Source organism: Cebus imitator, unplaced genomic scaffold, assembly GCF_001604975.1.
Source record: "Cebus imitator isolate Cc_AM_T3 unplaced genomic scaffold, Cebus_imitator-1.0 Scaffold85, whole genome shotgun sequence".
NCBI lineage: Eukaryota > Metazoa > Chordata > Mammalia > Primates > Cebidae > Cebus > Cebus imitator.
In genome coordinates this window covers 385,355-410,364 of record NW_016107400.1, presented here as the reverse complement: position 1 = coordinate 410,364, position 25,010 = coordinate 385,355, and the positions used below count along the sequence as shown (strand labels likewise).

The 25,010-nt window shown below is 43.1% G+C and overlaps 3 protein-coding genes and 1 non-coding gene across 6 annotated transcripts in view; 2 read left to right on the top strand and 2 right to left on the bottom strand.

Annotated features, from left to right (window-relative positions):
• Window positions 1-5,632, bottom strand: part of LOC108308419 (protein SLFN14) — a 16,514-nt gene extending 10,882 nt beyond the window's left edge. Inside the window, exons 1-2 of the mRNA XM_017534206.2 lie at window positions 5,518-5,632; window positions 1,422-2,525 (exon numbers count right to left, since the gene is read on the bottom strand). Of these exons, the coding sequence (XP_017389695.1) occupies window positions 1,422-2,525; window positions 5,518-5,557 (1,144 nt within the window). The 5' untranslated portion in view covers window positions 5,558-5,632. The remainder of the gene's footprint in view (window positions 1-1,421; window positions 2,526-5,517) is intronic.
• A 10,281-nt stretch (window positions 5,633-15,913) lies between these two features.
• Window positions 15,914-16,010, top strand: LOC119472108. Its single transcript, XR_005201219.1, has one exon. It is a non-coding gene; the product is annotated as a Z30 small nucleolar RNA (small nucleolar RNA).
• A 2,185-nt stretch (window positions 16,011-18,195) lies between these two features.
• PEX12 (peroxisomal biogenesis factor 12) lies at window positions 18,196-21,466 on the bottom strand. 2 transcript variants are annotated; one of them, XM_037740525.1, is made up of 4 exons: window positions 21,233-21,466; window positions 20,336-21,075; window positions 19,465-20,018; window positions 18,196-18,597 (listed from the first exon to the last, which is right to left on the bottom strand). In XM_037740525.1, the coding sequence occupies exons 2-4, from the start codon at window positions 20,459-20,461 to the stop codon at window positions 18,198-18,200; spliced, it is 1,080 nt and encodes a 359-aa protein (XP_037596453.1). In that variant the 5' UTR covers window positions 20,462-21,075; window positions 21,233-21,466; the 3' UTR covers window positions 18,196-18,197. The 2 variants fall into 2 exon arrangements, with proteins under 2 accessions (XP_037596453.1, XP_017389702.1); XM_017534213.2 differs by having other exon boundaries at window positions 20,336-21,466.
• Window positions 21,467-22,337: 871 nt separating this feature from the next.
• AP2B1 (adaptor related protein complex 2 subunit beta 1) overlaps window positions 22,338-25,010 on the top strand; it is a 141,280-nt gene continuing 138,607 nt past the window's right edge. Inside the window, exon 1 of one of the 2 annotated variants that reach the window (XM_017534210.2) lies at window positions 22,338-22,498. In XM_017534210.2, the coding sequence (XP_017389699.1) occupies window positions 22,391-22,498 (108 nt within the window). In that variant the 5' untranslated portion in view covers window positions 22,338-22,390. The remainder of the gene's footprint in view (window positions 22,499-25,010) is intronic. The other variant, XM_017534209.2, reaches the window with a different exon arrangement.

Here is a 25,010-nt window from a genome sequence, read left to right as displayed (position 1 = left end):
AATGTTAGATGGAATCAAAAGTGGCAGGATCTTTAGGGGAGAGGAGGAGAGAAGTGAGCTCAAACAAATTTAAAACGAGAAAGAATGACCCAATACATTTCTCTAATCACTCGAGTCTTGATCAAATGTAAAACATACTGGCCATGAAGGCAAGCAGATAGGCTTAGTTCAGCCTACAGTCCTTTACAGATTGCTTAGGAATCATTTCCAAGCAAAACTGAAAGATAAGAGAGAACAACAGGGGTCCTGCTCCCCCCCCACCCCCCTGCCCTAGCATCTCCTTTTGCATCATTTTTCCCCACTTGATTGTACCCTAAGTCCAGTGGTTTAAGGTTATTAGCTCCTAATGTTACTAAAACAATTCAAATTTGTCAACAATGTTTCGCTTGGAAGAATTAGTGGAGTAGGAGTCATTTTATTTTATTTTACTTTTTTATTTTATTTTATTTTATTTGAGACAGGGTCTTACTCTGTTGTCCAGGCTGGAGTGTAGTGGGGTGATCTCTGCTCACTGCAACCTCCACCTCCCAGGCTCAAGCAATCCTCTCACCTCAGCCTCCCATGCAGCTGGGACCACAGGCATACACCACCACACCTGGCTAGTTTTATATTTGGGGGAGAGATGGGGTCTCACCATGTTGACCAGGCTGGTCTAGAACTCCTTGGCTCAGGCAATCTGCCCACTTAGGCCTCCCACAAGTGCTAGGACTGCACCTGTCCTTGGAGTAATTCTTAAACATTTCTCTAAAATACCATCTCTAAAGTAAGACTATTCCAATTTTGACTAGGATGATCAGCCTGCACAGTTTTTTCAACAGGTTTGTAGATAAGAAAAGGAGAGCTTTCCTAACTCATAGCTGATGGCATACTGTAACTTTACAAGTTGTTTAGGCTGGCTGGGAGCAGTGGCTCACACGCATAATCTCAGCACTTTGGAAGATAGAGGCGAGCATGTCATTTGAGGTCAGAAGTTTGAGACCAGCCTGGGTAACATGGAGAAATCCCATCTCTATTAAAAATACAAAAATTAGCCAGACATGGTGGCATGCGCCTGTAATCCCAGCTACTTGGGAGGCTGGGGCACGAGAATCACTTGCACATGGGAGGTGGAGGTTGCAGTGAGTCAAGACCACACCACTGCACTCCAGCCTGGGTGACAGACTCTCAAAAAAAACAAAAAAAACAAACAAAAAAAAAAACTTGTTTAAGTCATAGAATCCAAACATTTCTTGACCTCAAACAGTTTATATTCTGACTCTTTGGAACTAAAAATATTAGATAAAGAACACTGTAATGGGAGAACACTTACAAGCAAAAATAAATTACTGTTTTTTAACTAAAACATATGATCGAATCCCCACAAAAGGCAGAGAAAGGGGTTCCTCCCTGCTGACAGGGACAATGGCTTCACTTCCCTTTACCTGGCTGAGTGTCCAGCATCATGACCACCCACTCCTCAGCTGTCAGCCGTGTGACAGAATTGTCTTTCATGATCCAGGAATCTGGGGCCTCCGCAAACACCACACAACAGAAGGGCTCCACTTGAATCACACAGACATAACCATCCAGGACATCTTTTTGGTACACGTTCAGGATTTTTGTGGTGAAATTTACCTTTGGCTTCTCATGGCAGAAGTGGAATGTAGGCAATTTTTCTATGCAGTTTTCAATTTCTTTTTTTAATAAGTCAGGGTTCACTTTTTCCCACTTACATCCAACCACTTCTTTGCTCTTATCATCCACTCCAATGAGGATGTATCCCCCTTGAGTGTTGGCAAATGCGGAAACATAATGAGGTAGCATTTCTTTAATCCGAGGTACAATCTTTTTGGTGGTGAACCTTTTAAATTCAACATGTGTTGACTCAGTAAAGTTGAGTTTCTCCTTATACATGAGTTTGTCCTTTTTAAAAAATTCTGAGGCAAATATTCTCATATCTTCCTCTTCCTGAATGTATCTATCAAGAACCTGCCGAGGAGGCAACTTCTTCACCCTTGGTCTTCCTCTTTGGGCTCTAAACTCCTTCTCTCTGAGAAGCTCCAGGGCACTGCTAGCACTCAAGTTGATAGCAGAAGTCACATCTCTCTGATATAAATTGGAGCGCAAGCTGCAAATCCTCAGTGGAAGGCTGAAAACATCTGGGCTCCATGACTTCACAAAAATCAGGAGATTGTGCCCCTGCTGCATGTAGTCAAGGTATTTCTGTGAACCTGAAGGAAGCAATTTTTGAAAAGAAGTTTCCAAATCCTGTCCTAGCCCATGGCATTGGTAACTATAGGTTTTATCATCAATCTCTGCTTTGATCACACCACCTCCAGAATTTAACAGCGCACATATAGCCCGGATAATTCTAGAATTCTCAGATCTTTTCAAACAGCTATTGGTCATCTTCTTTCTGTTTTCTTCTCCAAAGATCACTCTGCCCACATCTACTGTTATCTCAGGATAGGACATGTCAGTATCAGTCTTGAGACTCTCCATCACAGCAGCCACTCTGTGCTCCAAACAATAACAGAAAGAAGTTCCTATAATTAGGGCAGAAATGTTGTTTCTACATTAACAATAATTCCAAAGATTACAATATTTTCTTCAAAGCTATTAATTACTGAAGATACATTTTAATGTTGGAAATCATCTCTCTATATATTTTGTTGTTGTTGTTGTTTTGTTTGTTTTTTGTTTTTGAGAGACAGAATCTTGCTCTACTGTGCAGGTTGGAGTGCAGTGGCACAATAATAGTTCACTGCAGGCGGGCGTGGTGACTTACGCCTGCAATCCCAGCACTTTGGGAGATAGAGGCAGGTAGATTATGAGGTCAGGAGTTCAAGACCAGCTGGTCAATATGGTGAAACCTCGTCTCTACTAAAAATACAAAAATTATCTGGGCATGGTGGTACATACCTGTAGTTCCAGCTGCTAGCAAGGCTGAGTCAGGAGAATGGCTTGAACCTGGGAGGCGGAGGTTGCAGTGAGTCAAGATTGAACCACTGCACTCCAGCCTGGGTGACAGAGCAAGACTCCCTCTCAAAAAAAAAAAAAAAAGTTCACACAACCTCAACCTCCCAGCTCAAATGATTCTCCAACTTCAGTCTCTCTAGTAGCTGAGACTACAGACACATGCCACCATGCCTGGCTAATTTTTCTTTTTTTGAGAGATGGAGTCTTGCTATGTTGCAGTCCTCCTGCCTGGGCCTCCTAAAGTGCTGGGATTACAGATGTGAGCCACCCCACACAACTGGAAATTATCTTTGATATGCTGTTTTCTAATCACTTTGCCAAATATCCTTAGCCTTGCCAGAATAAGTATGCATCGATAAAGGTGAATGCTTAATATTTGTCATAATGGAAAAATTAAATTGCTAACATTTTCAAACAGTTTCCATTTAAATCAGGAAACACCAACACTGAGCCTGGATATAAAGGGCACAGGTTGGCACAGGAGCCCAGGTAAGTTATTAGTAAATCTGCATAAATAGATGTTGAAGTGAGACAATGCATTTATTTACAATTCAAAAGGGGAAGAAAGGAAGGCACTAGAGAACTAAGGAAGTATCATTTTATAGTATATGTACTGTAGAAGATCTTGCTGTAAACACAAACATAGGCTGGGTGTGGTAGCTCACACGTGTAATCTCAGCACTTTGGGAGATGGATGTGGGAGGATTGCTTGTGGCCAGGAGTTGAGACCAGCATGGACAACATAGGAAGACCCCATCTTTACAAAAGATTTAAAAATTTTTTAAATTAGGCAGGTATGGTGGTGCACACCTGCAGTCCCAGCTACCTAGGAGGCTGAGGTGGGAGGATCTCTTGAGCCCAGGAGTTTGAGGCTGCAGTGAGCCATGATTACACTATTGCACTCTAGCCTAGGCAGCAGAGTGGGACTCTGTCTAAAAAAATAAAAATAGCCAGGCACAGGGGCTCACGTTGTAATCTCAGCACTGTAATCCCAGCACTTTGGGAGGCCGAGGTGGTGGATCATCTGAGGTTGAGAGTTCAAGACCAATATGACCAACATGGAGAAAACATGAAAACTGTACTAAAAATACAAAAATTGGCCAGGCATGGTGGTGCATGCCTGTAATACCAGCTGCTTGAGAGACTGAGGCAGGAGAATCGCTTGAACCCAGGAGGCAGAGGTTGTGGTGAGCCAAGATCATGCCGTTACCTTCCCTTCTAATAGTTCTGCCCTGTGCTGTGGAAACCTCTAAAGCTTAGAAAAGAATATGAGTTTTTGGGTCATGGTCATTAAATTACTGTCACCCTTCTTTTGCTTCATAGACCAGAGAACAGCCACCTAAATTGAAATTTGAACTCTGAAGGAAATATTTCAGAAAGAATCCCCTTACCTTTAGTTAATTGCAAAACAAAATATTTGCTATCTCAACTAAAATTCTTCCTCTAGAAGAAGAGAACCCATTTTTCTGTGTGATCTTTGCAAAGCAGGGGCCCTGTGGGTGTGGTATGTACTCACCAAGAGGAAGAAAGCAGGCATCAGGCAAGATTTGTACACTCCTCTGACATCAGTTTGTTCTTGGTTGCCTTTTCACTTCCTTCAGGAAAACCAGAATCGACCTGGGAATTGTTTTTAGAATGTGAGCCTCTTCTACAAGTACATGTAAATGTAGTATTTTATGGCCCTTAGGGAATTTTCCCATAACATTCTATTTATATCATTGACTCACAGAAGCGTTGGAAAGGACTTTAAAGATCCTCCAGTCCAACAATCTGTCGGATTCTAAAATCTCCTCTATAATATTCCCAGCTCCCAACAAGTTGCTATGCAAATCTCCGGCCATGAGCAACTCACTACCTATCAAATAGTCCCTCTAGTCCCTCCTGTTTTCTGACATCTGTGTTAGAAATGGTTTCCTTACTTTCAACTGCAATTTGTCTCCCCATAACTTCCACTGAGGGGACCCACAAAACAAATCTAATTGATTTGAACTAGCAGGCCCTATAGTCTTGTGACTCCTAAGTCTCATCAATGTTATTTGAATGCTGATAACAACTATGATAAATACAACATTTCCTGAGATTCTAGCTCCGGATGAATATCCTTTCCACATTTCCCAGAATTTTTTTTTTTTTTTTTTGAGACAGAGTCTCACTCTGTGCCCAGGCTAGAGTGCAGTGGCGTGATCTCACGGGAACCTCCACCCCCCAGGTTCAAGCTATTCTCCTGTCTCAGCCTCCAGAGTAGCTGGGACTACAGGCATGAGCCACATTCGCAACTAATTTTTGTATTTTTAGTAGATAGGGCTTCACCATGTTGGCCAGGCTGGTCTCAGACTGTTGACCTCAGGTGATCTGCCCGCCTCAGTCTCCCAAAGTACTGGGATCACAAGCGTGAGCCACTGCACCTGGACTTCCCAGAATGTTTTACTCATTTTCCTTTACAAATTTTTCCCTTAAATACTATTTTACTAATCCCTCATGCCCTCAGATGTAGACTGCACCTAAAATTAGACAGATGAGATTTTTTTAAAGAATTTTGTTCTTTCTTTCTTTCTTTACCTATGTTCTTGCGTTTCCTCCTGCTGCTCCAGTTCCACATCTGGCTGTAGTCTGAATGTTTGCTTCTATCACAGCCCCTTTTGCCCTTTGATATTAGCTTGGGAGGAGCAGACTCTCCACTTCTTCATAACACTGACACACTGAGGAAGGCCGATAAGGACTCCTGAAGAGCCTGTGACAGGGCAGATTAGCAGGCCAGGCTCTGACCTCAGGGAGTGAATGAGGTTGTAATGAGAAAAAGCAGGAGTTTTCAAGTGAAAGGCAAAAGTTAAACCTAGCACTTCTGAGGGACACAGTTTCACTTCCACATATCATACATATACCTTCAGCCCCCGGAAAATTTTATATGTAAAGCTCTATTTTTATTTTTTTAAGATGGGTTTTCACCCTGATGGCCAGGCTGGTCTTGAACTCCTGACCTCAGGTGATCCACCCACCTCAGCCTCCCAAAGTGCTAGGATTACAGGCATGAGCCACCGCGTCCGGCCAGGATTCTTTTATTCTCACTTNTGTGTATTAGTCAGATAATACACCTGCTGTGTATTCTCCAAACAAATAGAACCAAAGGGTTATACATTATTAGGCCCTTAAACAACACAGGGTTGAACTGCACAGGTCCACTTCAACTCAGATGTTCTCCTACCTCTGCCACCCTTGAGACAGCAAGACCAACTCCTCCTCTTCCTCCCAGCCTGTTCAATGTGAAGGTGATAAGGATGAAGACCTTTGTGATGATCTACTTCCACTTAATAAGTAGTGATTATACTTAGTAACATTTTCTTTCTGTAGCTTAATTTATAAGAATGCAGTATATAATGCATACAACATACAAAATGTGTGTCAGTTGTGTTGTCGGGAAGGCTTCTGGTCAACAGTAGGCTACTAATTATTAAGTTTTGGTGGAGTCAAAAGTTATACATGAGTTTTTTTTTTTTTTTTTTTGAGACAGAGTTTTGCTCTTGTTACCCAGGCTGGAGTGCAATGGCGTGATCCTGGCTCACCTCAACCTCCGCCTCCTGGGTTCAAGCAATTCTCCTGCCTCAGCCTCCCAAGTAGCTGGGGCTACAGGCAGGTGCCACCATGCCCAGCTAATTTTTTTGTATTTTTAGTAGAGACGGGGTTTCACCATGTTGACCAGGATGGTCTTGATCTCTTGACCTCGGCCTCCCAAAGTGCTGGGATTATAGGCGTGAGCCACCGCGCCCGGCCTATTTTTATTTTACATTAGGCTATTCTGTACCTATTCATTGTGGGCGATATTAACCTATTTCATTACCTTCTAAATGGCTTGCTCTATTCTATTTACTTTTATTCTTTTTGCCACTTTTCATCTTTGTTAAACACAAGACCCAGCCTAGAAAAATCTTCATAGATTAAGAGCTGGCTATCCCTGGGTAGGAGAATTAAAAGTTATTTTTTAATTAGTTTCTTTTTCTTCCCTTTATTGTCTTTAATCTATATTTTTAATGGTTTACAATGCGTATAAATTGTTTTTCATAATTTAAAAACAAATGGTAAAAACCAACAGATGGCCAGGCGCAGTGGCTCACACCTGTAATCCCAGAATTTTGGGAGGCTGAGGTGGGCAGATCACCTGAGGTCAGGAGTTCAAGACCAGCCTGGCCAACATGACCAAACCCTGTCTCTACTAAAAATACAAAAATTAGCAGAGTGTGGTGGCAGGCACCTGTAAACTTAGCTACTTAGGAGGCTGAGGCATGAGAATTACTTGAACCCAGGAGGCAGAGGTTGCAGTGAACCAATATCGCAGCAATGCACTCTAGCCTGGATGACAGAGAGAGACTCTGTCTCAAATAATAATAATAATAACCAATTGTTGAGTGCTTGGAATGTTCTAAACATGGTGCTACACTCTGGAGCTACCCATCAAAATAAAAGCTCTCGTTTAGTAACTGCCTTCCTTGAGCCAAATATGCAACTTTCATTCTCAAATATAATTCTCTTGACCTCGTGATCCACCCGCCTCGGCCTCCCAAAGTGCTGGGATTACAGGCTTGAGCCACCGCGCCCGGCAATTCTCATAATAACTTGCAAGACATGCATGATTTTCACGTTAAATAAATGAAAAAAAAAACACTGAGTTCATTCAGGTAAAGCTCAAAGTTACAATTCTAGTAAGTAGCAGAGCTGAGAGTTGAACACTGATCTATATGAATCCAAAGCTCAAGTACTCTCATTCTGCCACAAAACCTTACTATTAGCTAGAAGAATAAGACATACATCCCAGCTGGGCTCGATGGCTCACACCTGTAATCTCAGCACTTTGGGAGGCCAAATTGGGTAGGTGGATCACTTGACGTCAGGAGTTCGAGACCAGCTTGGCCAGCATGGCAAAAACCCATCTCTACTAAAAATACAAAAATCAGCTGGATGTGGTGGTGCACGCCTGTAATCCCAGCTATTTGTGAGCCTGAGGAAGGAGAATCACTTGAACCAAGGAGGCGGAGGTTGCAGTGAACTCAGATCATTCACAATCTAAAGAGGGAAAACATGTACTCAACAACTCAAGACAGTACAATATATACAATATAACATCGACTGAGCACTCTATGTATTAGGCATTGTTCTCATTCATCTTATAACAGTTCTATCAGGTAGATGCTATTACTATGTTCCTTTTTACAAATGGTGACACTGAAGAACAGAGAATTCAAGTTACTTGCCAAAATAGTCCACATGCATGATCACTACACTCTAGTGCCACTCTGGAGAGTTTGCAGTGTTCTCTAGATGTTCTGAGGAATGACAATAACTGTGCATGTGAGAATCAGAAAAGATTTCCTAAATGAGATGATAATATGAGCTGGAACCTGTAAGAAGGCAACAGGTTGAGAAAGGGAGATGGCTGGGAGAAAGATGAACCAGGTAGAGGAAATAGCACATGCAAAGGCACATTCTCTTCACTGTGATCTCTCCAATCCTTAATGAAGGAAAGAGGTCTTGAGTGGGCCTGGTACAGAAGACTCTCCATCTTATTTCTTCACGTCCTTCCACCCATCCCTATCTAACACTCATCACAATCTTCATTCGCCTCTCACATGTCACTCCTCTATTTCCACTGCCAGTCCAATTTAAGCTCCTATTAGCTCACACCTGGACCATTGCAATAGCTTTCCCTGCTTTCGCTCTCTGACCCCCTCCAATCTAAACACAGCTGAGGCCAGGTGCGGTGGCTCACGCCTATAAATCCCAGCACTTTGGGTGGCCGAGACAGGCGGATCACCTGAGGTAAGGAGTTCAAGACCAGCCTGGCCAACATGGTGAAACCCCATCTCTACAAAAATATAACAATTAGCCGGGCATGATGGTGGATGCTTGTAATCCTAGCTATTCGGGAGGCTGAGGCACGAGAATCCCTTGAACCCGGGAGGCAGAGGTTGCAGTGAGCCGAGATAGCGTCACAGCACTCCAGCCTGGGCCACTTGAGACTCTGTCTCAAAAAGAAAAAAAAAAAAAAAAAAAAAAAAAAAAAAAAAAAAAAAAAAAAAAAAAAAAAAAAAAAAAAAAAAAACTTCCTGTAATCCCATGGCGTGCGCGCGCACACACACACACACACACACACACACACACAATAATCCTGCTCAGATGCTCGTTCCCAGTTATGAAACAGGGTACTGGCAAAACCACTCCGCCTAGCAGTAGCCCAGACGAACGAGGGCGGGGAATTGTGGAGGGGGCGCGGGAGAATTGCTCAGAGCATGGAAAGCGATTGGCCTAACATCTTAGGGTAGAGATGGCAACGCGAAAGAGGCGACGGAAAAGATGAGTCGGCCGTCTCTTCCGCTGACGTTCGCCTCGGCCTTCGATTGGCTGCTCCTCGCACCAGCCCCGCCTCAGGGACGCACACGTGACCCGATGGCCGCCGTGGGATTGGTTGTTCGGCGAGAGGCTCGCTGGGCTGTGAGATGTGGGCCGGGCAGAGAGACAGAGGAGAGGGATGCTGGAAGCACGCACGTCCCGGGACGGAAATTCGGAGAGCTTGGTTACTTTCATCTTCCTCAGGCCGGAACAGGCTTCTTGCGAGAGTATAGGGCGTAGGAGTTTCGGGAGTTAGGAAAGCGGGCTGCAGACTCCTGCCTGGGTGTTTGGTTTAAGCCTTGGCTCCGGCCTTACTCTTGTTTCCCCGCAGGGACGACCTCAGCATTCCCGTGAGTTCGTGGGATTTGGACCTTAGATTACTAGTATGATTTCGAGGGCCTCCTGTGTGTAAGCACTGGATGTGCGCAGATGGCTGTGCAGAGCGCCAGGAGGTAGAGGCTGGGAGAATGAGGGTTTGGAGGTGCTTGAGTTACGGTCTTTACCCACGTGAAATGTTGGAGGTAAGTCGGATTTGTAACTGGTGTTGATGCTTTTATAATCTAGGAGCTTAGTGTTTAGTAGGAAGAGCCGCTTATTAAATGAATTAAACGCTCATTTATTGAACCACTCCCTAAATACTAGGCACCATTCCGAGTGGAGTGGCTACAGAGGCCGGTAGGACACAGTCCTGGTTCTTTAGGAACTCTATGATTGGTCAAGTGTGAGAGAGGGCGGAAAAAGTGAACTGTGAGTAGTTGGCTTGTGATGCGTGCTGTGGTGGAACAAAGTGCTGTGGGAGTTAGAAGAAGGGGATGATTGAAGGAGTTAGGGACATTTAACAGAAGGCAATATTTAGGTAAAGTTTAAGAAGTATACTTAGGCGCTACACGAAAGCACCTTTTACTCAGCCAGCACAGCCATCCATTTGCCCTTCCAGATGCCTGACTGGGACCTTGCTTGTGGATGTGTGAGCTTTTAATCTCTGGCTGTAATCTTACCCACTTCAACCTAAATTTGGGATGATTACTCTTGACTCTTTTGAGTAATAAGGCAAATCTCCCCACAACCCAGGTGTAGGGAGAAGAGAGGTAGAATGATGCTAGTTTCTTGTTATTTTATTTTTGTGGTAACTGGACAGCATTTTAAGTTATATACTCTATGTTTAAATATCCCTCTTAAAAAGCCTGAGCTACTTAACAATCTAGATGTGACCATCTTACTCTATTCCCACAGGATAGGAGGGAATCCCCTTTGTAAAACTATGAATCCAAATAAATGTTAAAAATCGTAAAAAAAAAAAAAAAAAGTATACTTATGTTTTCTCCCCATCGAAAGGGGTGTAGAAGGCACTCCGGATCGAGCGTTAGTGTACTGAGACAAAGAACTAGGAAAGCGGACCTGCTGTGTGTGGCAGGCGCACATCGGAGGTTTGCCCAGCTGATGGTGAAGCAGTTAGGTAGGGAGGGATTACACTTGTAAAGATCTTGAATTTCATGGTATTCTGTCTGTCTGGATCTTAAAATGCAAAGTGGCAAAGTGAAATAGGTACCATAAAACAGGTATTAACCTGCTTTCATAATTCAGAAGAAGGACATATACTTCCTGTTGGATTGATTTTAAAAAGGCTTCATGTGAAAGATGGCATTTTGGAGGGTTGCAAACTGTAAGGGTAGGATTTTGAAGTACAGGAAGGGTTTCTACAGGGGGGAAAGACTTTCTAAATGGACGGCATAAGGTCACATAGAGCCAATATGAGGACTAAAGAATAATCTGGGTTGATTAGACTGTAAGAAATGTTTGGGGGACAGATGCAGTGGCTCACACCTGTAATCCCAGCACTTGAGGTCAGGAGTTCAAGACCAGCTTGGCCAACATGACCAAACCCTGTCTCTACTACAAATACAAAAATTAGCTGTGCATGGTGGCTCATGCCTGTAATCCTAGCTATTTGGGAGGCTGAGGCAGGAGAATCGCTTGAACCCAGGAACCTGAGATTGCAGTGAGCTGAGATTGCACCACTGCACTCCTGCCTGTGTGACAGAGCGATATTCCAAATGAAAAAAACACAAAAAAGAGACATGTTTGGGTTGTTTACGGTGTGTTTACGGATAAATTTGGGTCCCTTTTGAAACATGTTGATTGCTAAGCAAAGTCATTAGGACTTTATTTCCTGGACTGTGGGGAGCAATTGAAACTTGTGAGTAATGACTTAATCCCACCTCCATTTGTAAGGGTTAGTATGTTTGTAAGATTCAAAGTACATTGGATGGGATCAAAACTGGAGGCAGGAGGCCCATTGAGATAGCAGTTATTGTCTGCCATAAGTTGTTGTCTGCCAGCCTCCCAAAGTTCTTGGGTTACAGACGTGAGCCACTGCTTCCAGCCTAGTTTCCCTCTTTATGGAGTTTAGCTGCTGAATGGCTAACACAGACCAACAGCTGTCAGTTTCAACAAGGGAATATCAGTCTATTGACATTGACAGATGGCTGAAGGAAGTATACAGTAGCTCCAGAATTCTTAGATACTGACAATATCATTTTGGAGGTCTGGGCTGGTGCGGTGGCTCACACCTGTAATCCCAGCACTTTAGGAGGCTGAGACAGGCAGATCTCGAGGTCAAAGAGATCAAGACCATCCTGGCCAGCATGGTGAAAACCCACCTCTACTAAAAATACAAAAATTAGCTGGGCCTGATACTGTGCACCTGTAGTCCCAGCTACTAGGGAAGCTGAGGCAGGAGAAATGCTTGAACCCAGGAAATGGAGGTGGCAGTCAACTGAGACCAGGCCACTGCACTACAGCCTGGCAACAGAGTGAGACTCCATTCCCCCAAAAAATTAAAAATAAAATAAAGAGGCCGGGCACAGTGGTTCACACCTGTAATCCCAGCACTTTGGGAGGCTGCGGCGGGTAGATCAAGAGGTCAGGAGTTCGAGACCGGCCTGGCCAATATGGTGAAACCCTGTCTTTACTAAAAAATACAAAAATTAGCCAGGCGTGGTGGCACACGCCTGTAGTCCCAGCTACTCGAGAGGCTGAGGCAGGAGAATCACTTGAACCCAGGAGGCAGAGGTTGCAGTGAGCTGAGATCATGCCACTGCACTCCAGCCTGGGCAATAGAGTGAGACTCGTCTAAAAATAAAGAAAGAAAATAAAATAACGTAAAGTAAATGAATGGCAGTCACCTTTCTCATTCTGAAATTGATTTTTCAGATTGTGAATTACCTATCCTTTGCCTTGCTTTCTTTATCTTCTATGTCCTTCCTTATTAGTAAATCTAAAGGTAGGGCCCTAGAGAAAAATGAAATCAAACCTTTGATTTAGCTGTTACTTTAAAAAAATATAAATCTGGTAATCATACCTCAAGTTCTCTTTCCAGCTCTGCAGTTAATTTGCTGTGGACCTTTGGCAAATCATAGCCTCTCTGGGTTCTTGGACTCTTCAGATAGAAGATTCTGGTTTAAAAACTTTTATGACTATAATTTTAATCTTTGTTGGCAGAAGAATTATAAATCAAATTGCATATTAAATCAACTGGAGTTTATAAAGAAATATTAAAAGATTAGTAGAAAATCTTTTCTCAGCTGGGAGTGGTGGCTCACGCCTGTAATCCCAGCACTTTGGGAGGCCAAGGCTGGCAGGTCATTTGAGGTCAGGAGTTAAATACCAGCCTAGCCAACATGGTGAAACCCTGTCTCTACTAAAAATACAAAAATTAGCTGGGCATGGTGGCACATGCCTATAGTCCCAGCTATTTGGGAGGCTGAGGCAGAAGATTGCTTGAGCCTGGGAGGCAGAGGCTGCAGTGAGCCAAGATCATTGTACTCTACCCTGAGCGACAGTGAGATTCCATCTAAAAAAAAGAAATCTTTTCTAGGCCAAGTACAGTGGCTGACACCTGCAATCCAGCAATTTGGGAGGCCAAAGAGGGAGGATCACTTGAGCCGGCAGTTTGAATCCAGCCTGGGCAACATGGCAAGGCCCTGTCTCTCTAAAAAAATTTTTTTAAATTACCTGGGCTTGGTGTTGCTTGCCTCAGATCTCAGTTACTCAGAAGGCTGGGGTGGGACGATTGCTTGAGCCCAGCAGTTTGAGGCCACTGCACTCCAGGCTGCGTGACATAGCAAGACCCTATCTCCAGAAAAAGGAAAGAAATTTAAAAAAATAAAATATATTTTCTAAAACTTTTGCCTTTGAACAAGACTAAGGTCAGGCTTATTGGCTCAAGCTTTTGATCCTAGGGTTTTGGGAAACCAAGGCAGGAGGATCACTTGAAGCCAGGAATTTGAGACTAGCCTGGGCAACATAGCAAGACCTTGTGTCTACAACTTTGTTTTTTGTTTTAATTAGCTGGGCATGGTGGTTGCACACCTGTTGTCCCAACTGCTCAGAAGGCTGAGACAGGAGGGTCGCCTAAGCCTGAGTTCAAATTGGCAGTGATTGCACCACTGGATTCCATCCTGGGCCACAGAGTGAAACCCTGTCTCAAAAACAAAAACAAAAAAAAGTAAGCTATAAGTTTCTTCATGAACATTCCTGAGATTTTATCATGCATGCTGTTTGTGCTCATTAGAAAAAAACAAAAGTTTTTGAATGGCAAATGTTTCTCAACTGTCCTTTGTACTTCAAAAACAAAAACCCTAAAAAACAAAATTTGTTCAGATTTGCTTTTTGTGTGTGTGTGTGTGTGTGTGTGTGTGAGACAGGGTCACTGTGGTCTTGATCTCTCAGGTTCAAGCAATCCTTTTCCCATCTCAACCTCCCTAGTGGCTGAGACTACAGTTGTGCACCACCATGCCTGGCTACTTTTTGTAGGAAAAGTGTCTCACTATTTTGCCAGGGCTGGTTTTGGCAACTCTTGGGCTCAGGGAATCCTCCCACCTCAGCCTTCCAAAGTGCTAGGATTACAGGTATTGATCGACTTACGACCTATGCAACTTACGACCACTTGACTTTACGACCACAATCGCTAGCCAGGACTACTCTGTGTCTGGCAGCGCAAATGTTGCCCAGCTGGGTGTATGACAGTGCGGGACAATAAACATATATGCTGTATCATATCATTATTAGTCATTTTCTTGCCTTTCTTACTAAAATGTGAGTGGTTTACATCCCTATATCTTTAACAATATTAGAACATACTAAGTTTAAATTATATTTGAACAAGATATCCAGATGACATCTTTTATGATGAATGCTACATATTTGTATCCCATGGAAAGTCACATAAAATTGTGATGATTTACTTTTCTATTTACAATGATAATAAATAAATACCTGGCAACTAGTCCTTTTTAACCCTAAGACTTAACATAGTTCATACCCTTCTGCTTTTCAAAACTCATCATGTGCCGTGGTTTTTCACTTCAAACCATAGACCACCGTGGTTCAGTGATCTGTGAATATTCCACAGTTTTACACAAGGCTGCGCCTTTACCACAAGTTAAGTTGGCTTTTTAAAAATGAGATTTGACAAGAATGCTTTCATAATAAGCATTCAGGTCAACCTTTACTTCTGGTAATGCAGTGTTTTACTTAAACCTGACGAATGTAAAAATAAGAAACAAAATGGTGTAGAGTTGATACAAATGGCATAAAATGAACAAAGAAAATTATGATATATAACAATAATGAAAGAAAATTATGATAAAATATGACTTAAAGATTTTTATGACATCATTTCACAGTACTGTACATATAGCCTACTCAACTTACGACCAAATCCGACCAGTCTGTCGGAGCCAATCATGGTCGTAAGTGGAGCACTAGCTGTATAGGCACGAGCCACTGTGCCCACCCTAGTTTGTATTTTTGTATAGCAAAGTTATTTTAAAGCAAAGAACATTGGAAAATAAAATATTGAGGGCCAGGTGTGGTGGCTCCCGCTTTTAATACCAAGGCTTTGGAAGGATGTGGTGGGAAGATCACTTGAAGCCAGGAGTTTGAGATCAGCCTGGGAAACATAGCAAGACCTTGTCTCTACAAAAAATTAAAAAGAATTAGCCAGGGGTGGCTGTAGTTCTAGCTACCTGGGAGTATCGCCTGAGCCCAGGAGTTTGAGGCTACAGTGAGCCGTGATTGCACCACTGCACTGCAGCCTGGTTGACAGAGTGAAAACCTGTCTCAAAATAAAAAAATATTAATTGAAAACAGGCTGGGCATAGTGGCTCATACCTCTAATCCAAACACTTTGGGAGGCCGAGGTGGGTAGATTGCTTGAACTCAGGAGTTCCAGACCAGCCTGGGCAACATGGTGAAACCCTGTCTCTACAAAAAGTACAAAAATTAGCCAGGCGTGGTGGCCTGTGACTGTAGTCCCAGCTACTTGGGAGGCTGAGGTGGGATGATCACCTGAGCCTGGGGAGGTTGAGACTGCAGTAAGCCATAATGAAGCCATTGCACTACAGCCTGGGTAACAGAGTAAGACCCTGTCTTTAAAAAAAAAAAAAAAAAGAAAAGAAATATTAATTAGAAACCCATGGTTGAAACTTAAGACTTTTTTTCATAGGTAAGCCTGTGTCTTCTTGGATGTGAAAATAGGGCACTGTGTTGCTCTTAGGTAATACAAGGAGGTGAAATGCAATGATGAGTGAAGTGGAGTCTGACCTGGTATTGCCATTGCTTCAATGTTGGCTTTGACCAGGGTATGATCCCTTAATCTTCTCTCTGAGCTGATCCTGGTTGTGGCTTTTCTGCACAGGTCTGTTGTATCCTGTTTGGACACTGGTTTTATTATGTTTAAGATGTTTCTTTTATATTTTGAATTACTGATACTCTCATGTTTTCCTTCTTAGGTTGAGGTGAAAAATCTTGCTTTGAAATCTTCATAGAAGACTACATCATTTCAATCCTGAATCTGCTTCAATTCTATTATTCACTTATTACTGTATTAAAAATGTTTAATTGGCCAGGCACAATGGCTCACGCCTATAATCCCAGCACTTTGGGAGGCCAAGGCGGGTGGATCACTGGAGGTTAGGAGTTCAACACCAGCCTGGCCAACATGGCAAAACACTGCCTCTACTAAAAATACAAAAATTATCTGGGCATGGTGGCATGCACCTGTAATCACAGCTCCTTGGGAGGCTAAGGTGGGAGAATTGTTTGAACCCAGGAGGCAGAAGTTGCAGTGAGCCAGATCGTGCCACTGCACTCCAGCCTGGGCAACAGAGCCAGACTTCAACTCAGTAAAGAAATAAAGAAAAAATGTTTAATTAACCATGGTATTTGCTTTGGTAAAACCTTTGAGGTTTAATGAGAATTTTAAAATCCATTACACTTTTCTTATGGCATATAAAAGTTTTAATATTTTCTCTTTTTTTATTGTCTCAGTTAACATCATAAATGTCTTAATATTAAGATCCATAGAATATCCTATTGAAAATTTTAGCTTCAGCACCTTTGTGCTGTCAGAGAATGTGCTTTGAATTGGTAAAATGAGTTAAAGTATTGGAAAACACTATGTCAGCAGGCACTCTTAAAAATCATTTTCATCCTTCCTCTTGTAGTGATGATTTTTTTTTTAACCCGTGTTTTCACCAGCCTGCCAATCCAATGGCATAAATTCTCCTACACAGGCAACTTAAGTATTTCTTAAGTTGATGCATGAGATATTTCGCATGCGGCTGAATTCTTGTTCCTGGAGCAGAGGATTTTTGTTCCAACTACTGGATTGGCAAAATTTTAATACAAAAATACCTCAAAAAGTCAAAGGCAGTCTGAATGAAAAATTTATTTTAAACACCTTAAGTAATCTTTACGTTTCTACAAAATCATAACATGGAACAGTTATTTTTCCAGAAACATTTATTCTTAAAATCTACTTAAGTGTTTCATAGAAACTTTAGTAATAACCAGAATAATTCATGACAGTTTAGCAAACTCTTAGCAACAAACAGAAAGAACTTATTAAAATATCCTTTCTTTACACAATTAGATTAGTATTTTGCTTCATCTCTTCATTGCTTGTTAGCTTTGCTTTTACACAGGAATCTTCAGACTATTCTCTCCGTAACACTCAACCCCTATTCCTTTTTTAACCAGTTTCTCAAGAAAGCTATGGAGGATTCATAAAGGAATATCCTTAAGTATCCTAAATATCCAACTTTTAAGGATATCCTTAAAAGTTGATAACTGTAGATGTCACTTAACAAATGGGTCACAGTATATGGAAGGAGCTTTAATTTTTCCGTAAAATATTTCTAAACATTTCTACCAAGAGCAGGTCCACATTTCCTATCGTTGGCAAACTGATGAAATTTCCACCTTACAGACAGGCAGGTAAATGCTTTCTTTTCTAAAAAGAAGGCTTGCTACCACTTCACTGTTCACTTTATTTTTTATGCTAACTTGGATTTTTCCTAAGACCTTCTGTACTTATATTTTAAGGAAAGGGATAAGCAAAAAATTCTGTAGTCATTATCCTGTTTAATCTCTACACTGGCCCTCATATCCCCTGCCAATACTGATTCTTCTATCTTAAGCAGCTTGGTCAACTGTAAGTAGGGTTCTAGAGAGCAGGCTAAAAGTTTAGGATCAAATGGGCATATCTTTTTTTTTTTTTTTTTGAGACAGAGTTTTGCTCGTTACCCAGGCTGGAGTGCAATGGCGCGATCTCGGCTCACCGCAACCTCCGCCTCCTGGGTTCAGGCAATTCTCCTGCCTCAGCCTCCCAAGTAACTGGGACTACAGGCACGCGCCACCAATGGGCATATCCTTTTAAAGAAATCCATATAGTCATTTAAAGTTCATATAGTTATGAATTGAGGCTGAGAAGTATCAATGCTATATGCCATGCTGAAACCAGCCCTGTGGCATTACAGTGCAATAGTTTTGTTGTGAGGATAAGACACGATTCCCTTTCAGTTCTCAGGGGAGTAGAGTTTAATCAGATGTTGTACTTCTGTTGGATAACCTGTGATGGGACAAGCTTGGTGACTCCTCACATAATGAAACACACAGCGGTAACAAAACACATAGCCAGAAGTGGCAAGAACAGTATCATTCACCCTGGTTTTACGACACAGTGGGCACACAGTCTTCATTTTGGGTAGGAGAGGAGAATCCGAGTTATAGTCTAGGTGTACAGGTGGTGGTGGAGTAGGCAGGGCAGTCAATGACTTGATGGTTTCTTGATTTTCAGATGAGTACCACCAGTCAAGGAACTGCAAGAAGAATACACCCACAGAAAGGCCAGTAGACAGGGATAAGGCAACACCTCCCACAGCTTTCTTCAGAGCTGACTTTATCTTCTCACTAACACTGTTGGGAGAAAAGAACAAGGAGGCAAAAAGAGAAACTTTAGGTTTTATTAGAGAATGACTAACATAAATGCAATTCTTATATTTTTCATCAGAATCACTGGGGGACTGAAAAGTTGGTAGACTGGTGGTACTATCTCGTTAAGGATCTATTCTACATGATTCTCTCTAACTTACAGTATTTTAGGAGCATAGGAGCTAACCTTTGTTTTTAGTAACAAATAATTAGGGTTTGGTTTTGTGTTTTGAAAGAAATCAGTAGAGAATTTCATTATATAGACTTTCTCCCTTTTTTTAGTCGAAGATAGTGATCCAGGAAAAAAAAAACAATTCACTTAACAAAAAACTTAGCAGTATTGAGGAATATATATATTTGAACTTGTAGAACACAAATATGAACTAGAAGGAGCACAGCATCATGATTAAGAGCACAGTCTTAGGCTGAGTGCAGTGGCTCACAGAGCACAGTCTTTAGAATTATATTGACTTGGCTTGAATTCCAGCTCTGCCACCTTGTAGCTAGCTAAATGTATACATGACCTTGGCAAGGTACTTAACTGTTTGGGCTTAGTTTCCCCAACTGTTAAATGGAGCTAATACATTTACTTCATTGGGTTGTGCTGAAGATTGAGATAATGTTCACAAAGCAAGCACCTAGCACAGGACATAGCAAGTGTGCACTAAAAGTATACCTGGTATGATGAGGAAGGTTACCAAGATGACAGTCCTTGGTTTATGGACACAAGGAATTGCTTTTCTATGACTTCATGAAATACCACAAAGTTAACAGGGAGGTGAATTTCACAAAACTGGGATAAGATTTTAGAATTTATTAACTAAAAATCTTTTGGAAGTGCTAAGGCCTTACCTCCTGACTGGTTGCTGCATCACGCTGGCTTCAGCTGGTTTGTGCTCCAGAGCATGTATATCCTGAACTGTCAGTCGACCTAGCCGAACTCCAGCCAGCCTGAGCAGTGGTGAGTGATGGTGAGCTTTTCCTAGGATATATCGAAGTTGTTGTACAAGAAACCATCCTTCCCAAGCCATGTTAACAAATGGGTAGGCTGCCAGAAAGGCTCTGTAAAATTGTTTCCGGCGGGAAGAAGGAGGATGAATAGAATATTCATCCTCTTCTCTCAGGCTAGCAACCAACTTCTCCAGCTTCACTTTCAGATAGGGAAGAAGAACCAGGAACATAATTGATTTCCAAAGCTGCTTCTTTGGGAGGCCAGCACTGGCCAACCTCTGAGACTTGTGAGTGTCCCCCATTACAATTCTCTTTAAGCCATAAAAGTTTTCAGAAAATGAGGCACTAGTTCTAGACAGGTAATGCTGCTGGAGCAGAAGATCTAGCAGAGTAAAGATTTCATCAAACCACCTCCACAAGAAGCCATAGTGAGTGGGATTTGATTCTGCAAGAACCTAGAGCAAAATAAAACAATAAGTGAAATTCATTCCATTACACAAGTACTACACCTTCTATTGGCATTCTCCCTTTTCTTCTAAAGTCTACACATTCTGTCTTAAATAAGTCACTTATTTTGGAATCTACCCTAACCTTGAAATGTTGGGTATTCAGTACAGGTCTCTACACATAATACAGACTCAATAACCTGTAAGTCATGGGATACGAGTTATTTGCAAATTGGCTATTTCAAACGCTAGGCTACCAAATAAGCACAAATTATTGGTTTGGTTTTTACCCAGTTGTCCCTAAAATCCAAGAATTAATACCTTACCTTGACCACATGCTGAAGAGCAGGTCTCACTGCTGTCATTAAACTGTCCTGTGCTACCACCTCGAAGATGGATGGCTGGTCATCGGCCACAGAAGCAGTTGTGATGTGAGCCCCGTGCTCAGCCATAGTTTCCTGTGTTGACTGGCTTTCGCTTTTCCCACAAACTCTCTCGTGAGCATGAACTTTTTCGGGAGGAAGGGTATCAGATGGGTGCTCGGTCTTAAAGGTAAACTTTCTGTATGATATCTAAAACTCGAAACTCAATTTTATGGGCAAAAATGAGCTAGCGAAAAAAAAGACCTGTTCTGGAGGCGGAGGGGAGTTTCAAAAAGGTTAAGAACAAAGCTAACTCGGACGTGGGTAGAAGTGGTATGTGGCAAGGGGGTAACTTGTCAAATGCTGCACCTCAGGGCAGAGCGTGACTGGGGGGGCAGATATGGGGGAAGGAACGCGATCCTCTGGAGCTGCAGTCCTGGTGCTGCGAACGAGAAATCCTCCTCCTCCCCAATCGTGACCGCTCAAAAGCCAGCCGACTCTGAGGATGCAGTCGTGCCAGTGTGAGACCGGGACACGAGGACTGGCTTCAGCTGTTGACTTTGAGTATCCCCGCCCGCGCCCGTCCTTGCTCGCTGACTCCAGGCGAGGCGCTAAGAACCTGCGACGCCACGTTTGAAGAGAGGTCTCGGCTTTATGACAGAAGACGCACCCGGAAATAGAAACCACCAGGACTTCGGGGACGCCTGGGGGAAGAGAGGCGGTGTAGTCCCGAACGCAGCCCGGAAACCAGAGCTAGAGAACTCTATGACCCACCCGGACTTCCGCTCCCACCCCGCTGAAAGTGAAGAGGGCTGGTGCGGGCTGGTTTTGGCTGTGACTTTTCCGCTGGTTTGGTTTTACCTTTCGTAGCTGGGTCTGCATGGTGGCCTCGCTGGAAGGCTACAGCGCTGTACGTCTCTCTGCAGACGTCTTTTTGACAAGTTGTTTGGGGCGCTACGCACATGTCTGGCTCCGGGAATCGTAGCTTGGGCCCGTTGCTGAGCCCTGTGTTCCTGCAGGCGGTGGAGCTAGGGGCAGAGGGAAGAAGGGAATCTGGAGATGGAAAGGACTTTTCTGTACACGCGCGAAACGGATGGTGGTTAATTTATATGTCTTCCCCTTCCAGAAAGGATTTAAAGCAACATACCAGGAGATAGACGCCTTAGATTTACTGCTGCCAATTATAAGGAAAGATGATCGGATTGAGAAACGTTCATGTTTGTTCCTCAGTACTTGAGACGGTTAATTTTCATCCAAGCTGGTAGTTTAACTGTCTTCCAGGTTCTGGCTACATTCAGGCATAACTCCATGCACTTGCTATACTGGATAAAAATGTCTCCGTCCTTGAACACAGTCCGATATGTCACACCAGCGAAGTGAACACAGTACTAAAGCAGGGGGAGGGCCGGGCGCGGTGGCTCAAGCCTGTAATCCCAGCACTTTGGGAGGCCGAGGCGGGTGGATCACGAGGTCAAGAGATCGAGACCATGCTGGTCAATATGGTGAAACCCCGTCTCTACTAAAAATACAAAAAATTAGCTGGGCATGGTGGTGCGTGCCTGTAATCCCAGCTACTCAGGAGGCTGAGGCAGGAGAATTGCCTGAACCCAGGAGGCGGAGGTTGTGGTGAGCCGAGATCACGCCATTGCACTCCAGCCTGGGTAACAAGAGCGAAACTCCGTCTCAAAACAAACAAACAACAACAACAACAAAAAACCATTTTTGTAGAGATGGGATCTTGACATGTTGTTCAGGCTAGTCTTGAACTCCTAGTCTCAAGCGATCCTTACGCCTCAGCCTCCCAAAGTGCTGGGATTACAGACAAGAGCCACCATGCCTGGCCTACAATTCTTTTAGTAATTCATTTCTGTGACAGTTACTACTGTGAGGACATTTGTATCAAGTCACTCTGTTAGTTAAGGCTCTTCATGTTCTGACCAACAGCTTGGCACCAACACTTGCTTACTCACTTTTTTATCCTCTCTTCTCAGCTCTCTCTTTCCAGACGTAGTGAACTGTATGCAGACTGACAATCTGGAACTAAAGAAGCTTGTGTATCTCTACTTGATGAACTACGCCAAGAGTCAGCCAGACATGGCCATCATGGCTGTAAACAGCTTCGTGAAGGTAACTTTTCCAAGGCCTCAAGAATAGAGTCTGCACTGCAAATAAGTAATCTCTGTTCTGAAGGAAGGACTGTAGGGAAGTGTTGGCAGTGACTAGGAATGTTCATGTTTTAAGCATTCTAACCAGAGTGTGTCATCCAGGGAAATTCAAACCATATGATGAGCTTTCTGTTAGAGGGGCTTGGTGCATCCTTGCCAGATGGGTAGAAGAAAACCTGGTGAAACCTCACTGTTTTAGCTGCTGAGGCTGACAAAGGTTGGACATACCATTGTAGTATCAGCAACTGGGAGAAGTTACCTATTTTATCTTTGTAGAAATTATGCTTATGATTAGCAGTAGTGGAGACTGCAGGAGTTGCTACTTTTGTTTTCATTTAATAGGTCTTACATCATTTGATTGATTAATTAATTTTTTTTTGAGACAGGGTCTTTCTCTGTTGCCCAGGCTGGAGCGCAGTGACGCAATCTTAGCTCGCTGCAACCTCTTTCCAAGTTCAACCAGTTCTCCTGCCATAGTCTCCCAAGTAGCTGGGATTACAGGCACTAGCCACCAGGCCCAGATAATTTTGTATTTTTAGTAGAGATGGGGTTTTACCATGTTGTCAGGCTGTTATTTTTATTTTATTTTTTTTTGAGATGGAGTCTTGCCCTGTTGCCCAGGCTGGAGTGCAATGGCATGGTCATGGCTCACTGCAACCTCTGCCTTCCAGTTTCAAGTGATTCTCCTGTGTCAGCCTCCCAAGTAGCTGGGATTACAGGTGGCCGTCACCACACCCAGCTAATTTTTGTATTTTTAGTAGACAAAGAGTTTCACCACATTGGTCAGGCTGGTCTCGAACTCCTAACCTCAGGTGATCTACCCACCTTGACCTCCCAAAGTGCTGGGGTTACAGACATGAGCCACTGCTCCCAGCTTGATTAATTTTTTTTTTATGGAAAATTTTAAACGTATTCAAGAAGAAGGACTAGTATAATAAGTTTNAAAAAAAAAAAAAAAAAACATTGCTGTCACTTAGGGATCTTTGGTTATAAGCAACAGAAACAGCCTAATTTAAACTAAAATGGAATTTATTAGAAGTGTATGGAGTAGGCCAGGAGTTGTGGCTCACACCTGTAATCCCAGCACTTTGGGAGGCCAAGGCAGGCAGAGCGGATCACGAGGTCTGGAGATCAAAACTATCCTTGCCAACATGGTGAAGCCCTGTCTCTACTAAAATAAAAAACATTAGTCTGGCATGGTACTGCATGCCAGTAGTCCAGCTAATTAGGAGGCTAAGGCAGGAGAATTGCTTGAACCGGGGAGGTGGAGATTGCAGTGAGCCAAGATCATGCCACTGCATTCCAGCCCGGCGACAGAGTGAGACTCCATCTAAAAAAAAAAAAAAATTGCCAGCCTGGCCAATATGGTGAAACCCTATCTCTACTAAAAATACAAAAATTAGCTGGTCATGGTAGTATGTGCCTGTAGTCCCAGCTATTCAGGAGGCTGTGGCAGAAGAATCGCTTGAACCCAGGAGGCGGAGGTTGCAGTGAGCAGATATCAAGCCACTGCACTCCAGCCTGGGTAACAGAGCAAGACTATGTCTCAAGAAAAAAAAAATTGGCTGAGTTTGGTGGCTCACACCTATAATCCCAGCACTTGCGGAGGCCAAGGCAGGAGGATCACTTGTGCCCAGGAGTTCCAGACCAGCCTGAGCAACATGGTGAGATTCCCTCTCTACAAAAAATAAAAAATTGGCTAGGTGTGGTGACTTACACCTGTAGTCCCAGCTACTTAGGAGACTGAGGTGGGAAGATTGCTTGAGGCTGGGAGGTCGAGACTGCAGTGAGTCATAATGGTACCACTGCACTCCAGCCTGGGCAGTAGAGCAAGACCCTGACTCAAGGAAGAAAAAATCCTTGTTACTCTTTTCCTCAGATACTGTCTCTTCCTTCTTTGGTAACACATTCTTAGGAGTTATCTGCAATTCCTGTTTTTATTTCCTCACTTCTAATCCATCCTCAAACATCTGCAGTATGACTTTTGCCTTCATATCTCTACTGATTTCTCAGCAATAACATCAAATGTCTCCATGTGGCTAAATCCTACAGACGCTTTTTAGCCCTTCCTTCTCCTATCTATAGCAACTGATATTCTTGATCACTTATTTGTACGTTTATTCAACATATATTAATTTGTGTGTGATGGGGCTAGGCCTCACGTGTGCAAGAGTGAACAGATTGGTATAGTCCCTACTTTCATGAAACTCTGAAAACATACTAAAATATACTATTCTGCTTTCCTCCTACCTCTCTTACTACTCTGTCTTGGTCCTCTGAATTCTTGATTTTATCTGTTTCTGCCCCAAGCACACAGTCTCCACAGTCTTCACGGATATTGTTCATGCCCACAGATTGAATCATAAGGAGATGATAATTGGCCGGGCGCGGTGGCTCAAGCCTGTAATCCCAGCACTTTGGGAGGCCGAGGCGGGTGGATCACGAGGTCAAGAGATCGAGACCATCCTGGTCAA